Source organism: Aedes albopictus, chromosome 2 (genome assembly GCF_035046485.1).
Source record: "Aedes albopictus strain Foshan chromosome 2, AalbF5, whole genome shotgun sequence".
Classification (NCBI taxonomy): Eukaryota; Metazoa; Arthropoda; class Insecta; order Diptera; family Culicidae; genus Aedes; species Aedes albopictus.
The window spans coordinates 381,130,916-381,150,282 of record NC_085137.1 but is presented as its reverse complement, the minus strand read 5'-3'; the positions used below and the strand labels follow the sequence as shown (position 1 = coordinate 381,150,282).

The 19,367-nt window shown below is 38.5% G+C and overlaps 1 protein-coding gene across 2 annotated transcripts; it reads right to left on the bottom strand.

Moving 5' to 3' along the window:
* Nucleotides 1-1,304: 1,304 nt before the first annotated feature.
* LOC109402698 (N-alpha-acetyltransferase 35, NatC auxiliary subunit) lies at nt 1,305-19,166 on the bottom strand. 2 transcript variants are annotated; one of them, XM_062853065.1, is made up of 8 exons: nt 18,792-19,166; nt 18,436-18,736; nt 17,888-18,364; nt 17,709-17,826; nt 4,787-4,968; nt 4,532-4,726; nt 3,685-4,467; nt 1,305-1,622 (listed from the first exon to the last, which is right to left on the bottom strand). In XM_062853065.1, the coding sequence occupies exons 1-8, from the start codon at nt 18,824-18,826 to the stop codon at nt 1,479-1,481; spliced, it is 2,235 nt and encodes a 744-aa protein (XP_062709049.1). In that variant the 5' UTR covers nt 18,827-19,166; the 3' UTR covers nt 1,305-1,478. The 2 variants fall into 2 exon arrangements, with proteins under 2 accessions (XP_062709049.1, XP_062709050.1); XM_062853066.1 differs by having other exon boundaries at nt 17,906-18,364; nt 18,792-19,165.
* Between the last annotated feature and the right edge of the window lie 201 nt (nt 19,167-19,367).

Here is a 19,367-nt window from a genome sequence, read left to right as displayed (position 1 = left end):
GGATCCACTAGAAATTGTCTCTGGATTTCGCAAAAGCGACACAACTGATTGTACTACAAATTTTACAGATTTTTTTTAATCAGCTATAAGTTCTTCTTGCAGTTCCACTATAAACTCGTGCATGAATTTATACTAAATCTTAGACCCCAGATTTAGTGAATGTTCTCGTGAAAAGCATTTCTAACGTTATATAAACTTCATTTATCATTGTTTTTATTTCAATTCCGTTATAGATAAATTTAGTGGATATCAATATTTTTCCTAGCTCTGTTTATTGTTTAAGTTTTTTTATTTAGGGAACGTCCATAAATTACGTCACGCTTTGAGGGGGGAGGGGGGGTTCAGCAAAGTGTGACGACCCATACAACAAATTCAGAGGTCCCATACAAAATGTGTGACATAGGGGGGAGGGGGGGGGGGGTTAAAAATGGACGATTTTTTCGTGACGTAATTTATGGACGTTCCCTTATTCTTTATTATTGTGTTCTTTAACTTTTAATGTTAGTTCAACACACTAAATTAATGAACGAATGAGAGAGCTGTTGAATGAATTCATACAGGTGACAAACGTGAAGAAACTTGAATAGTGTTTTGATGGTATCCGGATCGTCCCGTAGGGGGGCATCCATAAAGTACGTCACGCTTAGAGGGGGGAGGGGGGTTCTGAAAAGTGTGTCAAGCAATGTATTAAGTATGGGAAAAATCCGTACGAAAAGCCTCCACCGGGGGGGGGGGTCGAAAATTCTCATTTTTAGCGTGACGTACTAAATGGATGCCCCCTAGGACTTCTCCAATATTACCAGCGATGTTGTGGAGTCGACGTTGGCCTTCGTAGATGGGACATACGCAAAGAACATGTTCTACTGTGGTATTGTTTAAGATTCAAATTCTTCCACAACGACATTAATACCTTCATTATTAAGGGGATTCACTTAGCAGCGCGAAAAGCAACCAGTTCGATATACCTAGTAGAATAATAGAATACATTTAGACGCTGATCAAAAAGTGGAAGTGCAGCTGCCAATTGGAATCGCTCACGTAGTGCGCTAGTGGACAAAATAACTGTAAATTAGGTTAAATGATTAAGAATGAAAATTCATAGAATGTTTGCTCTTTCAAATTCAGGGAATGCAACTGGAGTTCCTCCAATGGCCAAACATTACAGCAAGTAAATGATGCAAAATGGTCGCCAGTCAAACCGACTTAAAAAACCCCATTAGATGAGCGAATTTACTTACCAGTTGTGTAATAGAAGATATGAAATGTTTTTCGGATACCTAGATAAAACTTACCAACACAAATCGTATGGTTTGGACACACATTTTATTTGACATCCCTTAGCAGATTTCCGAAATTGGTACGCTTTCTAAACTACTTTCACACCGACATTACATGCACAATTGGATTACCACTGTTAAGTTGACTTTGATATCGTCCATCCGACCAGAAGATTCCGTTTCACGTGAAAGAAACTCCTCTCACTTGCGTTGTTTGATGATGGGGAAGAACCGATGACACGAAAAGTCAAATTCCGGTGGCGTCTTGGACTGCCGGTTCAATCCACTGGCCAGCAGGTTCATCATTACGAAGTTCATCTTGGCAACCTTGACGATCTCGTGCCACTGAAATAAAGGAAAGTTTACAAATGAACTACCATGCGTCTCCACTACGACATCTATCGCTCCATACAAGAGGAATCGACTAAAAGACTACACTGAGAAAACTCAAATTATGATTTTCATAATGCCTTTCGTATGAAAAGGTAATTTGCTAGAAGAAAACAATTTCATACGACGCGTATGATTTCCATAAGCTTATTATGGAAATCATACGATAAAGATTTAATATTCATACGACGTGCGATGAAATTTCATACGACGCTCGTATGAAACTTATACGAACCCTTCTCGTGTGAAAAAAATCATACGTCTCTCTTATGAACGTCGCCCAACTCTCGCTCAGATAAAACAAGATGGCGTTCGAACAGCAGTTGCTCGAGAAGCTGAAAACTCCGGCCGATGCTTTAGCTATTTTCAAAGGTAAATAATAAGAAAAATGTATTCCATTTTATACTATCAAATTTAATACTTGGAATAGAGTGTGGAGTGAATACAGCGGCTCTTATTACATGGTCAAAAGAGCAGATTTTTGACGCGTTGTCTCAGGCGGAAGATGACTGGCGGTACGAAGTGATCTGGGAGTGGATTGCAGAGTGGCGTAAAGAAAACGTAAGTTTTATTGCGACATTTACGTAAACATGTACTAAATTTTCAATTTGAATGCTTTATAGAATCTATCCAACATATTAGTGTGACGAATACGATTCGGGAACCGGTCGCTGAAACACTCGCCGAAGACAACAACATCGACGCAGAGGAGAAGACCTGCGGCCAACTGGATGCCGAGGCAGTCGAGAAACCGGAGGACACTGTTACCGAAACCAGCATTGTCGATCCAGCACACCAAGTTATCAATGACGACACGGACGGAACTGGAAGCTCGGAGGATCTCGCGGACGATCGCGTAAAAGCAGTTGCCCAACTCTGCGATACCGGAAAGGAGCTAAATCAATCAGCAGTAGACGGCCCCGAAGGTTACCGTGGACAAATATAATAAAAGTAATTATCTGCAATCAATTTGGAAATCAAATTATGCCTACATTTATTTACTTCAGCTGGTTTCATTAGTGGAGTTAGGTGACACAGCTTGACTCTTATATCAAACGTGAAAAGGACATGATTGAAATTACTACCATGTAATTTACACTGCGAGTCATCTCATCCGAAAAGAGACTTTTCACTTTGATGTAAGAGTCAACCTGCGTCACCTCGCTTCACTCGTGAAACCAGAACATATAAATATCATATTAAAATAAAACAAAAATTATACTTAATTGGTATGAAAGTCATACTATAATATAAAAAGATTCATACGATTTTAAAATAAAGATTATAATAGATATATATGGATTTCATACGATGCCTTTATGAAAAGCATACGGACATAGTATGAGGCTCGTACTATTATAATTTAAAGCCTATAACACATATGTATGAATTTCATGCCTTTATGAAAACCATACGAATATAATACGGAGCTCATACTACTCTCCTGGCTGATTCTTTCATAGTGCTGTCGTATGAAATGCATAATAAATTCTTCTGGTTATATTTCATAGTCGTTTCCTATGGAATTTGAACTTTATTTTTCCTCAGTGTAGGTGTTCTGATACCTAGTGTTGAAAATGAATTGATCACTATCGAAATAAATTAGACCTGCTTTTTTGTTTAGCCGTTAGGGTAAAAAGGAAGATCCAAATAAGGGAACGTCCATAAATTACGTCACGCTTTGAGGGGGGAGGGGGGGTTCAGCAAAGTGTGACGACTCATACAAAAATTTCAGAGGTCCCATACAAAAAGTGTGACATAGGGGGGAGGGGGGGTTGGAAATGATCGATTTTTGCGTGACGTAATTTATGGACGTTCCCTAAAAGAAATAAAACCGTTTTGCATGAACAAAAGAAAACGTGAAAATATCGCCATTTTAACCATCTTTTTTTTTTTAAACAAAACAATTCGGGACTATTAATTCTCGATAGAGGTAATTTGAATCTGATTTCAGCACAATCAGATCACATTTTTACCATTTTTTTTTTGCATGGAATGGTTGAACAGATAAGCTCACCTCTTCATCCGGATTTGGATATGATTCCAGCAGAACCCGAGCTTCGTGGAAGTGCTTGGCCGCCGCAGCATAGAGCTCATCCGCCGGCGACTTGAGCAAGTACGTCTTCATCAGCTTGAAATCCGAGTAGGCCATGGGGGGCGGGGTCGAAAGTGTGGCAAAAGGCGCGAAACGGTGTTCGAATCGGACCTTCTCGTTGTCGAACATTGGCAGTGGTTCGGGGATGCGATCCTCCCCAATGAACCCCCCGAGGGCCTTGTAGTAGCCTCCGCACATGTTTTGCATCGCCTGATTGAAGATGATTTCCTTGCCGTCGGATTTGCCTTTGCGTTTCTTCACCTTTGGTTTCTTTTGGCTACCTTTGGGGCCTTTGGCGTCCGCCGCATAATCCTGTTCCACCAGAGATGTATCGGCTCGGGTCAGCGCGGACACGATCCAGCCGAACAGAAACTGGTACAAATACCAGAAAATGTACAGATATTCATGCACCGAGTAGAGTTCCAGCTCAAGACCCGAGAGCAGAAAGAAGGACATTGCACGCAGGCAGTGATAGAGGACCCACGTTCCAAAGCAGGCCAAATGCTGGCGGGGATTTTCGTGCTTCATCGACAGCGAATGCAGGTAGGCATCGACCCGTTCGGCTTCGTCCTGAAGATTGGCAAAGTTGGACAGCATGATTCCGAGCTTGTCACGCTGTCGGGCCCGATTGTAGCCGCAGATTTCGAAGAGAACACTGAACGTGTGTTCGTTATAAGCGAAGAAGGAATCTACACAGTTGATTGCCTATAATTTATCAAGTATTTTACAGTCTGTCCTAGTATGACAAAGTTTGAATTAGAACACTTACCGCTGGATTGGAAGACAATGGATTGTCCGAGAGCAGTACAGGAGGAGCTATGAATGTTTTCGCCGATTCCTTCAACACTTCGGTAAGCTTTTTCGTCCCAAATACGGTATCGTGGGATGGCAGATACAGCGTTTGTAAAATGCTCCTAGATAATAGACATGGGCCAAACTTTTTGCTGAAATCCATGAAGAAATTCTGAAACAGATATACAAATTGATCATCTGGAAACACTATTTCACATTTATTTCATTATACCAATGCGCTGTGATAGTTGGTACAATGCACGATTTTGCATGCATGCTTCAGCCGTTGAATCAGTTCGGACAGATACTGGATGCACGTTGAGCGTTCTTTGATTTTTGTATACCGAGGAAACGTTGGCGGTAATAACCGCTGGTTGACCATCATCGAAAATCCCATAGTATTGGGAGTGTCTGCTGTGGAGATAAAAGGAAGAACCCTTATTAAAACATTGAAATGAGTTATATAAAACAGAAATAAATTAGGATAGTGCATAAATAACTATATAGCGTTTTCTTGACCTTGTTGGTAATGATACACAAAGACAACACAGATGATCCTCAATATTGCTGCCTTTGCAGGCCAAATTTAATTTAGTACGGACTCTTCAAAAGTTTATGTTCTATATTTACAGGGAGTCTACTCATTATTCAAAATAAAAATTCCCTGAGTTTTCCAGGTTTTTCCAGATGAAATTTTGAAAGTTTATTATTCAAAAAATAACCCATTTTCTAAAAATTATAAAGGGTGACTTAGGGTAATAGCTTTCCGATATTTCTCTTGTTTTCCTCGCGGAGCTTCGTCCGTAGCTGCTTTTAGGATTCCATGAGGTTTTCAGAAATAATTCTTGGATGTCCATAAAGTTTCTTCTCGGGATTACTATTATCTAGAACTTTTTTTTTAGATTTCTCATTTTTTTTCTAAGATTTTTCCTGAAGTTCCTGTCGAGATTTCTTCTATAACACTTTGCAGAGTTTCTCGCAAAATTTTATTTGAATTCCCTCGAATATTTCTCCAGGGATTTCCTATAAGGTATTTCGAAAGTTATCTCAGGAGACATTCTGAGAAAAACCCATAGAAGAATCCCTGCAATAACTTTGGGAGACATCCCTAAAGGAATATCCAGAATCTCGGGACAATTTTTGTTAAAATTCCGGAAAGAATTTTGGGAATAATGCAGAGAATATCTGTGAAAAAATCTCAGGTGAATCACTGCAAGAAATACGGTACAACTACAAGGAACAGCCTTGTTCTAAAAGAGGTATCAGGTATCAGAAGGCCGGCTCCAGAGGCACGTTATCCTCCATTTGGGACATTTGTGCCATCGCCAAAATAACAGCCTATTTCATCATCTACCTGAGGGAAAAGGAAGGAAAAAGGATTTGGATGGGGATAGGGACAGGTAGGGAAATAGGAAAAATACCCTGGAAGAGGGTGCTAACGCACAAGCGTACCACAATGGGTTCAAACAGCGCCCTGAAAAGGGCACTGTAATAACGCATAAAGCGAAAGAGAGCCTATAGCTCTCTACCACAGCGGGTTAAGAACAACAGAATATCCTGAAGATTCAGGTTTCTGAAGTCAGTTTCACTTAATAAGTGTTTACCGAATACTCGGAAACGCAGTTGCGCGAAAACTGGACAGTTACATATCAAATGATACGAAGTTCCATAATCGGATTCACAGCTATCACAGGCAAATGAATCAGCTTGCTGGATATTCGCCATGTGATAGCTGAGTCGGCAGTGGCCAGTCAATGCTTTGACCAGCATGCTGCAATTCTGCTTAGACAGATTAGATAGATACTTCGCCACCCGTAGAGATGGCTCAGCACTATACAATTTGGTTTGACGACATGACTTCAAACTATTCCAATATTGTCTGCACGGTGTGTTGCGTAGAACAAATTCAAAACAAAAAATTCGGCATGTCTGAAAATTTGACACAATTAAGCTGAGACTTCCTCCTTTCATTTACGATCAACCCCGAAATAAACTGTCGGGGGGTCTGGAGTAATTTTTTTTTCAAAAATTTTCTGTATATGACACATTTCACGCACTTCTACACCGCGGTTTTTGAACTTCATCGAGCGATATTTCCGGGCTCCTGCTATCGATTTTGATTCTTTTTGCACCAAAATGAAGATATTTACTTATATCCTTCTAATAATATTCGAAACTTTGAAAACTGCCTACAGAAAGTAGCAAATTTCTTGGCGTGTAGTCAAAATTTGACGGCATGTGTCATATGATGCACATTAGCGAGGACACAATTATATGAAAAATGTTAAGTCTCACTATCTGCACAACCTCCTTTTTTAATTTCATTTAGGTCCCATATCAACTGTGCTAAAATCAGCTTGATTTGAGAAACTGTATTTTCGCTGATCAAAGTTTACATAGAATTTTCTATGGGACTTTTTTGAAGAAAAGCTGCTGGAGGGCATCCAGTATACCCTCAAATCAAAACGCTGATGAATTCTCATATAAAATTTCGCTAAAAATTAGACCTCTGAAATACCATAATAAGTTTGTGGAAAAAGTTATTAAGTCATATCCGAACGAATAAATGACGAAATGTTCAGTATAACAAGCCAATTATAATATTCAATCGGCTTAATGTCAATACCTTTTTTAACAAGCATCATTACGCTTCGTAGTCTTGCAAAGTCTTGTTTCTTGTAAAAATCCTTTAAACATGTATCAACGCCCACTATTCTTTTTAAAACGAATTACAGATTTGGTACATAAAGAAGAGTAGTGATACTAAGATAAAAGGTATGATATAACGCATAAATATTTATTGCTATTAGAATGCTAAAGTTAAAGAAATGGTTTACAAATGGTTACTGTTATACAAAACAACTGAACGAAGCAAGTGATCGTCGTAGTGCTCTGACGACTCTGGAACTTTCAACTTGTCCCAAGTTAGACCAAAATCAAAATGGACGGTCTCACTAGCCTGTTCGCCATATCGTCCTAATCCTGATCCAACGGAATTACAAAATTCTGGAACATGGAATCGCAGGATGTGGAACTTGGAACTGTTCGGAAGTTTCGCCTCGATCCAGTGTGCTGTAAATTCTTCAAGGTAGTCTTGGTAGCCAACTTCAAGTGTTTCTTGAAGGCAAGCCTTGAAAACGGCAGCGAAACAGTCGAGTACCTATACAAAATATATAATTAGTTACAGTTAGTATGATAAATTTTAATACATTCTTACAGATCGAAACATTCCGAGCGGCCCATCAAATTCCAACATAGTTCTTTTGTCCAGTAGTTTGTGGCAATGTCTGCCAGTGAATCCATATTTGCTGTGTCGTTGACAAGAACTGACTTTTACCCACTGCTCAGCAGTTGCTGGATCGGCAGCCTCAACCGCCTTATAGACTGCATTTATTATCCCAAGAACGATATGGAGCACGGGAGGTGGACACAGCATCACTGTTGTTTGATCGAGTGACCCACATAGCAAAGGGTATTGAACACAATTGTAAAAATTCTTTGCTCGTTTGTCGTCGGCACCATCATCTTCCCATTTTTCGTAATTGGTTCTGATTAACCCAAGCGTTCTTGGAATCATGCACTCTTGGGATAACTTCGATTTACTTGTGCAGCAATATGGACAAGGATGAGAAGAGCTGTGTCCCATGAGTCCCAGCAAAAGATTGACAATTTTAAGGTCCCCTGCCACTACTGCCTCCAATTCGTTCAATTTGAGTAGTGTTGACCAAACTTTCGCAATATTGGTGTATTTTTCCGTTATGCCTGGTACAACAGCGAGCAGTAACAATTTCTTGACTCCTGTGTCCTTTCCTCCTTTTTCATTTCTTTGATTTTTTTTCGACGATAGACAACTTGATTTTGAATGATCCTCCACCACCATCCGCTCCTACCTTGAAGAATACGTCTGCTAGAGACAACGATCGCACCGTCAGAATAAACTGTATAAACTGTATAAACGCCTTGACATCGTTACAATAAACTGCCGGTTTCGTTGACGCACATGCTTGCGGATTCTTCTTCTCTTTCTCCAAATCGAAAGAAATGCGAATAATGGAGAAAAACTCTTTAAGCATCTGGTTCGCGTTTGTTTTTTGCTGGGGTAAATTCGAGGGAACCTCGATATCCATACCCCGGAGGGCACTACTTAGTCGCAAGGTTTCTCTGGTACTCAAATCGCATATGTTTTTGATAAGAAACATATCATCCATGGATAAAACTTTCGTACTGCGTGAAACTGCAGAACCGGTGACCCAGTGCGACGGTCGTCCTCTTATGTTTGCTAATGCAATAGATCCATCTGAATCACGGTTCTCCTTCAAATACGCAGCTACGACTGAATCGCCGGACCGTGGGCGGTCGCCAGTTACCATTTGCAGGAGGTTTTGCTGCCTCTCAACTCGGGTACACGAATGCCTTTTGCCCTTGGAAAGTTCGGAATAACAAATCGTACAAAGTTTTGCTGTTCGTACCTTTTTTGAATTCTCTGACACCGAAAGCCTCCCACGTTTTTTGGAGTTGTTGATCTGATAGCCGCCGAACTGAGTCAAGGTCACACGAGCAGCCACACACACGTCACATTTACACAACATTCCACTCCTTGTAGATACACACTGAAAGTTTTTGTACTTGTGGAGTTCCACGTTTTGATTTTCATTTATAGCAAATGAGCAACGACAGCAAATTTGCTTCGGGTAATACCCGCTTCTTACGTCAATGTCCGGCAGAAACCGATTTTTTACCAAGAGCACTGTTTTTTCGGATATTTGTCTTAAATTTGATTTCTTGAGACACAAAACACAAACTTTGCTTCGATTTTCCTCGTGAGTTCTAGGAGGCGTCATCTTAACGCAGCGCGATTACAGGTTAGATTCGAAGAAATTGCTTTCCAACAGATTTATAGGACGATTGTTTATATGAACCAACGAAACAACAACAATTATGCTAGCTATCCCTGGTAAACTCTATCCAGCCTACTGCGTTTTTGACGTTCCAAAATCCCAGATCAAAATTTTCAAAAATCAATTTTCAAAAAATGTCTAATTCATCATGTGTTACCTTATATACTAATTGATCAACTTTTCAGCGTGACTGACCATTCGGTTCGCTAGGTATGTGCTCATGAAGTTTCGTCGTGGCTTCGTTCTACTACCACCTTAAGAAGGCTTAGCCATTATAATAGCTAATATAACATCCTAATTAAATTCAGAAATTCACACTGCATTTTTTTTTGTTTCTTGGCTAAATTAACGTTAATTTGAATGAAAAAAAAAACTTCAAAAAAAAAGTTGCTCTAGACCCCCCGACAGTTTATTTTGGTCATAGTCGCAAATGAAAGGGGAAAGTCCAAACTTGCTTCTGTCCAATTTTGAAACATGCCGAATTTTTTTTTATAAAGTTATACGAAAAAGACACCGTGTCTGTGTTGAGCAGTGCTGAAAAATTAATTTCGTCATATCTTAATTCAATCACCTACAGCTCATTTTGGAGGCTGAACCTGAGAATATGGTATATGAAAGACTTTTGCAGCTAGACCAGTTCTGCTAGAAAGTCACGAAAAAACCGGTATTTTTCGAATATTTAGCGTAAATGTCACGGGCTTCCTTTGAAAAATGCCAAATGATATTCACGGTGAATATCATTTAGCATTTTTCAAAGGTGGTCCGTGACATTTACCCTAAATATTCGAAAAATACCGGTTTTTCCGTGACTTTCTAGTAGAACTGGTCTAGCCGCACAAGTTTTTCATATACCATATTCTCAGGTTCAGCTTCTAAAATTAGCTGTAGGCGATTGAATTTAGATATGACGAAATGAGATTTTCAACACTGGTGTAGAGTGACAGCCCAGGTGTGAATCTGAAGCTTAATCCAACACTTCGATATCGGAATATCTGGCTCAGGGCCAATGAAGTCATGTGATGCTCCAGAGCGAGCTAACTCATCAGCCAATTCATTTCCAGCGATGGAAAAATGACCACCCAAGTAACCACGAAGCCGTATATAAGTGCATCAATTTTGCTATATATTGATAATTAAAATTATGAATATAATGCTGCATTACTTTATACACCTCATTGAAGCAATATTAAAGTCGAAAAGGGCCCCACTAAAATCAAATTAGTGCCACATATTGCAGCACGCTGACAGCCATTGCTAAAGTAATATAAATGCATGTGCTGTACATTTGCATTCCACATGCTTGATACGTGCAACACGAAAAACCAAAACAAAAATCTATTTTTAGCACCGTTTCGTTATCGACGGTACTGATGCCCCCACACATGAATGTTTTAACCATTATTTTTTTGTCGTCGGGTCGGGAGTCGAACCAGAAGTGTTGAAGACCGCTAGATGAGTTCCATTCGCGCTGGCGCCTTGGACCGTTTCTGCTACAATGATAACAACAGATATTTGATTCACTAAAAGGAACCTGTTCTTCTGTCCCAATCATTGTAGTAGAGGGTAAAACGACTATGTCATATGTAATAGAATACAGTAAGTTATCTCATTCCGATAAATTACTGATAAATACATAATACATTTTAGAAGATATTTAGTCAACATAAGAAAATTAAAACCTCGATTAAAACACCCTTCGCACACTGCTCATATGCTAATTGTGATTTCCATCGTTATTGGCATGTGATAGCAGCCTACAGAAAAGAGAAAAGTTCATCTCTAAATAGGTTTTGCTGTCGTCGATCGGTGGCTCAAACGGGGAATCAGTTGGTCGGTAGTCAAACCAGAAATGTTGAAGACCGCTAGAGTTGACCGTAAAGTTGTTCAATCTTCTTGATTTCATTTGTTTACCATTAGAGTCAAGCTTTTATAATTGTATTGTTAGAGCAAACTTTGCTAGTTTGTACATTGCGTTTATTCAGTTTTTTGCAGTGTTGAATTATTGAATTATCTTATATCACCTTTTAATAAACCCGAATGTAAAGAAAAATGCAATGCATCGTCACACTGATAATGCCAATCTAAAGGATTATTGCATGACAAGTGTGGAATTACTGCATTTCGCATTGCAAAGGTTGATATTCAGTCTAATTCGTGCAATGTTATAATGCTTGTGGTTACTTGGGCAGGTACCTATAGAAGGTGAACAGCGTTTGCTGAATTCAGCTCCTCGATTTGAGTTCGACAAGCGATAACTATCTTCGACCTGGAGTTGGCCGAAGCAAGTGCTTTAACCCTTTCTTTCCCACAAGGTTTTTTGACATTTAAAAATAGATGAAATGGTTTCTGAACAAATCACCAGAACAAAAGAGTTTTACTCCAAAATGTCGTTAGAAATGAAAAATTTGATTTTTGGGGTGGATCACCTGTGATCCATTGGGAAGATGGATGCACTGAAGGCACATATATAAATTTTGTTTTTTTTTTTGTATATTGTTTTTTTTTTAAACTATATATTTATAAATCGTCTATTACACCTTGAATTTATCTCGAGATTCTTATCAAGCCCTTCGGTAAAAAATAATGAAACTTGTGGGACTTCTTGCAGTTATCATAAGTAGTTAGGTATTTGGACATGGTCCTCTTCGAATCTATGGCTTCTCTCCTCGTACCATATAAACCCCTTCTGGATTCATCTGCGACTTATTGCCGGCGCTAAATAGATTACATTATATGGAATAATGACATTTTTACATGAAACACTATTAATAATGGAAAATGTCTTGAATGTAAACAAACATGATAACAAGGAACAGGTTAGATCAGGAAGGATAAAAATGTCGTTATGTTCCCAATGGATCACTGATGATCCACATGTTTGTTCATAAAATTATTGTTTTTTCGTCAACTTGTTTGTGAAACGGTATTTTATTGTGCTAATATACATATTGTAGGGCATGCTAATATTTTTTTCCAATGAAAATAATGTTCATGATTCGGAATATTGGATATTCAAATTTTGTTTGAATTAAAATAGAAAAAATACCGACTTTCGCTAAATGATTTAGCTCTAGAACAAAAACGAGCAGAGAAATTTTGACCAAACTTGGCATAATAGTTCACTAAACGTATACAAACATCTGACGAAAAAATGGAAATGATCTAACTTATCCTGTATTTGTATGAACAGTGGAAAGTAGTGGATCACCTGTGCTACCATGGGAAAGAAAGGGTTAATAGCTAAATAGTTGAACAACTAGCAGTTAAAATTTGAGTAGTTTTGGTACACTTTATAAAAGGTTACAACTTGTTGAATATTTTTTTTAGAAAATTATTAGAAGATTTAAGCTTTTGCTTCTTTGCAACTAGTAATGCCTAGTGACAGAATCTCGAATAAATCGACTAATCAACTGAAAGCCCTTAATCCGATCAACTTTGCTGAAGACATCATCTTTCTCTATCATCAGGATCCTGAGATATTGATATTGATATTGTACAATGCCACAATATACAGCCTGTTGAATAATTTCTGCGAATTTTTTATCATTAGAATGATTTTGCAAATGTGTAACCAGCGCACCCTAGTAGCGGAATTTCGAAATAAATGGTCCATCCACTATAAGTCCTTGGCCTGCCAAACAACTGTGCTGAAGAAACCAACTTTCTCAGTGATAGGAGTCCTGAGATATAGAAAAGGCAGGTGGAGCTGCAGGACAGCTGATAGCAAAGCCTGGACCCTTTCCCAACTTTCCCCCTACTAGGACCAATACTCACGATGGACTAGACGATGTCGTCAACTTGAGCAAAGTGTGTAGTAATTAGCATTGGGTCGTAGTAGTTTTAAAAAATACTGATTTTAACTTTTCCCATCGCACTAGTGTTTTGATCGAATGGAAGCTCCAAAGATGATTTGATAATTGAACAATACTTCAATAATCGAAAATCTCCGAGGTCATTGGACAACATTCAGAGATAAAAAGGGTGTCTATGTTTATGTTAACGCCTTCAGAGTACTATTCTTAAGAAATATACAAAGAGCAAAAAGAAAAAAATGCGTCGTAGCTCATTTTTAAAGATTTGATATTTCTGAAAATTATTCGAAGACAGCTACCAGAGCTAGCGATTTTAGCCGGTATGGGCAACTAGTTTTTCTGACAGCTTCCCCAAACAATAATCAGATAATATCCTCAGTTATTTTATAATACCTACATTCTGAAAATTATTTCTAGCTGATTACCAATAGTGTCAATAACCGATGTTAGTCATTGACAGCACCAGCATCATCCCCAAATAACTCTCATATTAGTGTTAGATAACACTTTTTGAGCTCCAGTTCGATATTGTAAAGAAATTTGTCACACCCTATTTGTCAAAGTATAGTCAATAATGTATCAAATTGTGCTTCTAATTTCGCTAGTCGTCTTCTGCATATCTGTGATCATCTCAGTCCAAAGTAATATTATATCCATCGTAACCCTTTACAATGTCAACCGTCCTAAGTCCTAACTAAATTCCTGCTTTTTTTGATCAGTGAAATAATACCGTCTAAGATATAAAAACAAAAAAGTTCAGTCAACTGATTTTTGTCAGAAATAAAAATGATAATGATTATTTGTTCACAAAAGCCATAAAAATAAGAAATACAAATATAAACTCCTAGAATCAACAGTTTTATTTTTACCTAATCAGTTCATAATTTTCTAATTGTAATGAATCTAATCTGTAAGGCTGTAAGTCAACTTATCCTAGCGTCCCCTGTCCTGTGTACTAACGAATTCAAGTAACGAATGATGAGTGTAACGCAGAGACCTCCACTACCCACTCTTGCGTTACGTTAAATTTAACAATTATTGTTAAATTTGAGAAAATTCAAAGAATGCAAAGATTATGTCTATGCAAGCTGAATTATAATTTGTTTTTGACTTGTGATAAATGCACGACGGATACTCCTTTGGTTCCCATTAGCACTTACGGCGATTCCTACACTTGCGCTCAACTCGTAAATTAGATATGGTATGTGGGGGCAAGATGGGTCAGGGGGCAAGATGGGTCAGTACCGTTTTCAATCGCAAAATATAAGTTTTGAATCTTTCAATAATTTTCCCAGATGAACGACGGGGATACACAAAAAAGTGGTATATTGTTTTGAAAATTCTATACGTTCCTCTCACAGAAAAAAATTAAATATTTTTTCGTTAAACTCCTTATGCTGTACCTTCCATATGACTACGTGTATTGTGTAGACGGGGCAAGATGGGTCACCCTCATTTTTCGGTATGTTTGCATAGTTTTTGAAAATGTTTTATTTATCATGGAAAGGCTATTCTGTGACCTACATTATCGAAGCGATGAGAGCACTGAAAATTTGAGAACATATTTTTTAAATTTTCCTTCAAAAAATATAGGTTTTCAAAGTCCGTTTGTGGCTACCCGAACAAAAATCTTCTAGTTCTGAGAATAATCTACCGATAAACTAGAAGATATAGTATTTTTTGTTGGAGGAAAATCGAGTTTTCTTATAGCTGACCCATCTTGCTCCCGTTAAAATGAGGTGGGGCAAGATGGGTCATGTTTTGAAAATTGTTTGTCAAGACGCAGGTTTCAAACTTTATAACCTTTTTATACTCTTATATCATAGCTGACTAGTGTATCTGAGAGTAGTGGTAGAATACAGAGAAATGCGATTTATATTCAGAAAGTTATAGGGATCCATTTCTTAGGTGACCCATCCTGCCCCCACTTACCATATATCTAGGTCAAAGTCCAAGCGGTGGTGAATGAACTGGCGCTAAAGTGCTAATGGGTTAAGCCCTCCCATCGCGTCAAGATCGAATATCCAGGGGGAGGGTGATATGCTGCAAACTTGGTATTAAAATCTACAAAAAAAAAAACATTTCTCCAAGGGAATCAGCTTACTGGAAAGTCATACATGCATGGAAACAACAGAACATTAACCATCTTGTTTTGAAAGAAATAAAAAATAATAGGTACGTCGAAATAATTTTCAGTGCCGCAAACTTGCACAAATAAAAACCGCGTTAATTAAAAAAAATCCGCTTAGGCTTAGTGTACCAGTTATGGCTATAGTACCTCAAATTCGCCATAGTTGATTTTCAACCTTTAAAGATACAAATCAACAAGAAAAATTCCGTGGACAACAGATCACGATCACAAAAGATGATTGCAATCATTCAAACTTTACAATTTGCTCAAATTAGGGTAGAAATAAATCATTTTCCTTAACTTTTTAGCCTCCTTGCACCCTATTTCGCCATAGTGTACCAGTTATGGCAAATCCCATAAGGAATGCATGTAAATAGTGCGAAGTGGAACCCAAATTAACAAATGTGTCCATAACTGGTACAGGGTTCCTATCATTGGCACACGCCGTAATAAATACTAAAAGTAGTTTTGACTTCGGTTTTATGTTTTTCCTGTAAAGTATGAAAACTAATCAATCATTTGACTCATTGTTCACATTCGTCGGTCTTCTTCTTATTTTTGTAGAAATATTTTTTCTTAGGTGGTGCGATAACTGGTACAGGCACCCTAAATGAAAACCGCGTTAATTCAAAAATCCGCGTAAAAAAACCTCGTAAATGAAAACCGCGTAAAACGTCTTGATCATATAATGGAGGCGATCAAGGAAACGACAGCAACGTCACAGACGCAGCAAACCACTGCACTGGGGAGTAGTGCTGAGGAAGCATAGGGTAGGGCGGGGCAAGATGAGCACCCTAAGGATCACGTTGAGTTTATTGAAAGTTAACACAAATTTTCAAAGTACCTCTCAGTAATTCTTTTCTATATCATGTTTTCTATCACCCATAAACATGAGAGGGTTCAAAATTCACAATAAGGATAATTTATTTGACTAAACAAAAAAGATGTTTTATGGTCAGTTCGAACATGCTACGGGGCAAGACGAGCACCCCTACGGGGCAAGAAGAGCACTTCATTTAAATCCCAATATTTTAACAATAAATTGGCCATGCAGTGATTGATATAGTAAACCTTGTTTATAGCTATGGTATCACGTTCTAAAATTATCATTTTTTTCGATTATTGAAAAAAATATCCGGTTTTATAATATTATATACAAAATGACCCGAAAAACAATGAACGATTATTAAGTTGCTTATTTTTAGGAATTTACGCAACCAAATTGAATGGATTACAATAATTTTAAAATATTTTCTATATTCCCCTGATGGGGAATAATAGGTGCTCATCTTGCCCCACTATAGTTAAATAACTAAAATTGAATAAATTGTAATGTTTGTTTTTAGAAAATATTTTCTAATGTAAATTAAAATGCTTTGCAATAAGCTAGTAATGTTGGCTAATAACCAGAATTATGGTAAAAATTTGATTCTGACATAAAAACCTTATTTTATTCTGATGATTTCTTATAGAAAAATGCTAAAAATCCATGCTATTGACTAATTTAACGATATTTTTTAATTCGTTCATTATGAAGTACCTTTTATCAGGTTTACAAACAGGACAAATTCTAACGGATTATGAAGTTGTTTGGGCAAAATTCATCCTAAAAGTAGTAAAACGGAGGGGTGCTCATCTTGCCCCGGGTGGCCATCTTGCCCCGTCCTACCCTAAGTCGGATCTGAATAAGAACAGCGACGAAAGAAAAGCTTGGAGACATTGGAAAAAATTGTTGTCCCACGTCATGCGAGATTTCCGTCATAAGCTGCCCCAGCCCCATGTCGAATTTGGCAGCATAAGATGTTCAATGTTGAATATCACAGATGATGTTATGATTCCCGGAGAAGGTTCTCGGACATAGCTTTTGAGAGAAAAAAACTGGACATGGGACAGCTTATGCTACGAAATCGAACATGGGACAGCTTATAATGACAAAATTGAACATGGGATAAATTGACTTGATGTTGTGTTCATGGAGTTTCTGAACAAAGTATACGAACCAAGAGTGGTTTCTGAAAGTATACGGAAAAATATGCCTTTTGGTGATAAAAAAAGTCAAAATCGTCAATAAGTAACATGAGACAACTATGTTGCACTCGGCAGATCGCTGCTCTGAACAGGCTAGTTCATCAAATGAACATTATCTGTGAAAGTTTTATACCCTTTCGAAAAACTGCAATACGAGTAGGTCAGTATTTGTAACTGATGAACAGAACCGATTTTGTTTTGTATGGAGAAATGGCCTGAAAGTGGAACCATTTCCGAAAGCGTGGGCATAGGTTATTGTTTCATACAAAAATTGATAAAACTTACCATCGACATCCGGCTGCGTTCCAAATTCAATAGTTTTCTCCATCACTTGAGTCAGTTCGAGTGCTCCGTTGAGCGTTTTCACGATGTCAATCATCTCCGTTTTCGAGGGAGAAACATTCTGCAAAAATACGTGAAAAATATTCAATTTAAAATCATTATGATGCTCTTCCACTCCTTACAGTTACCACATTCGATACCTTCGAGGGGTACAAAGCCACCAAACACTGCAGGAATAATCTGGTGAATTTCAGCCGGCTGACCAATGCGTTTATCTCGTCCTTCTCTTTTACTCCGTCAAGATCCTTAGCTTTCTTCACCCAGTCTTCTTCGGCACTTTTCAGCATATTGCATGCCTTTGTTTCGGTCAAGTCCATGTACATATCATACCCGTAGTTGCTCGGCTGGAAATCCTCTTCCTCGTAGACTCTGGCCCGAAGGATAAAACTCCGAATCAAATTGATTATCTTGTAGATTGCCACAGCAAACGACTTCATCGCCTTATCCTCAATCTTATCCGGTTGGTGCAGATACAAACAGGTCAAAACCGTTTGTGCCATCGAGTGGCCCTCCAGCCACGATACCATACAGGAATAGGTCGCATCGATGATTCCTATTAACTCTCGGCTCTCTAGATTAACTAGTTTCATTTTGCCACTCTAAAACGAAACAAAAACATTTATCTTAGCATTTATGAATTACACTTAATAGTACCATCTGATCCCCTTACCTCCACAGCGGTCTGAAAGTTCAACGGAGTGGCCTCCTTGTTGCAGCACATGCCAGCATCCATCTTCGGGTCCATCATCTCGATTGCGGACATGGCATCGAACAGTCCGAACATGTTGTCATGGATCAGCTCGCCCAGCTGTAGTTCCTTGACGCAGCCGAAAAACTCCGCCGTGATTTCTTTCCACTCACGTCGGACCATCTCCGCCGGCTGTTCCGGGAGTGCATCCCCCTCGCAGACAATCACTTCCACTGGCGATGGATCCGCTCCGGGAAGGGTGTTTGATTGAACGGCCGTTGGGCTGCGGGTATTCACATTGAATAATGATAGGAATTTATACTTTATAACTGGCTTACCTTAAATCTTGTGGTTCTGATTGATTTAAATCCATTTTCGTGCAAGAATTTCACGAAAAAGTCGAGAAAATTGAGGAAATTTTCCCAGGTTGGATGAAAATTTGATGTAAACAAATTTGACAGTTTTTTTTTATCAAATGCGTTACGTTACTAGTGTCGTTTTCGTTTTTGCGGTGGTGCTACACCGGTGTAGCACTTTTGCACCGAAAGTGTTCGTTTTTGATTTTCGTGCTACACCGGTGCAGCACTTTTTCTGCACCGCGCATGATAGTGTAGCACTCAAAAAATCGGGAGTGTAGCAGGTGCACACCGTGTCCACCAATCAGCGTTTGCGAAGTTGTTAATATTTTGGTGTTTATACACGCACACCAATGCAACTGCACCGAAAATGTTCGTTTATTCAGCAAAAAGTGTAGCACGAAGCGGTGTAGCACCGGCGCAAAAACGAAAACGACATAGGGATGTGCGCCGATGAAGCTTTCCAGATAGAAAAATGTTTTAAGGTGATACGGGACGCTGTGTTATTTTTCTAATTTCTCTTATCCTTGGGGTTTCAAATTATGAAGAATATAGATT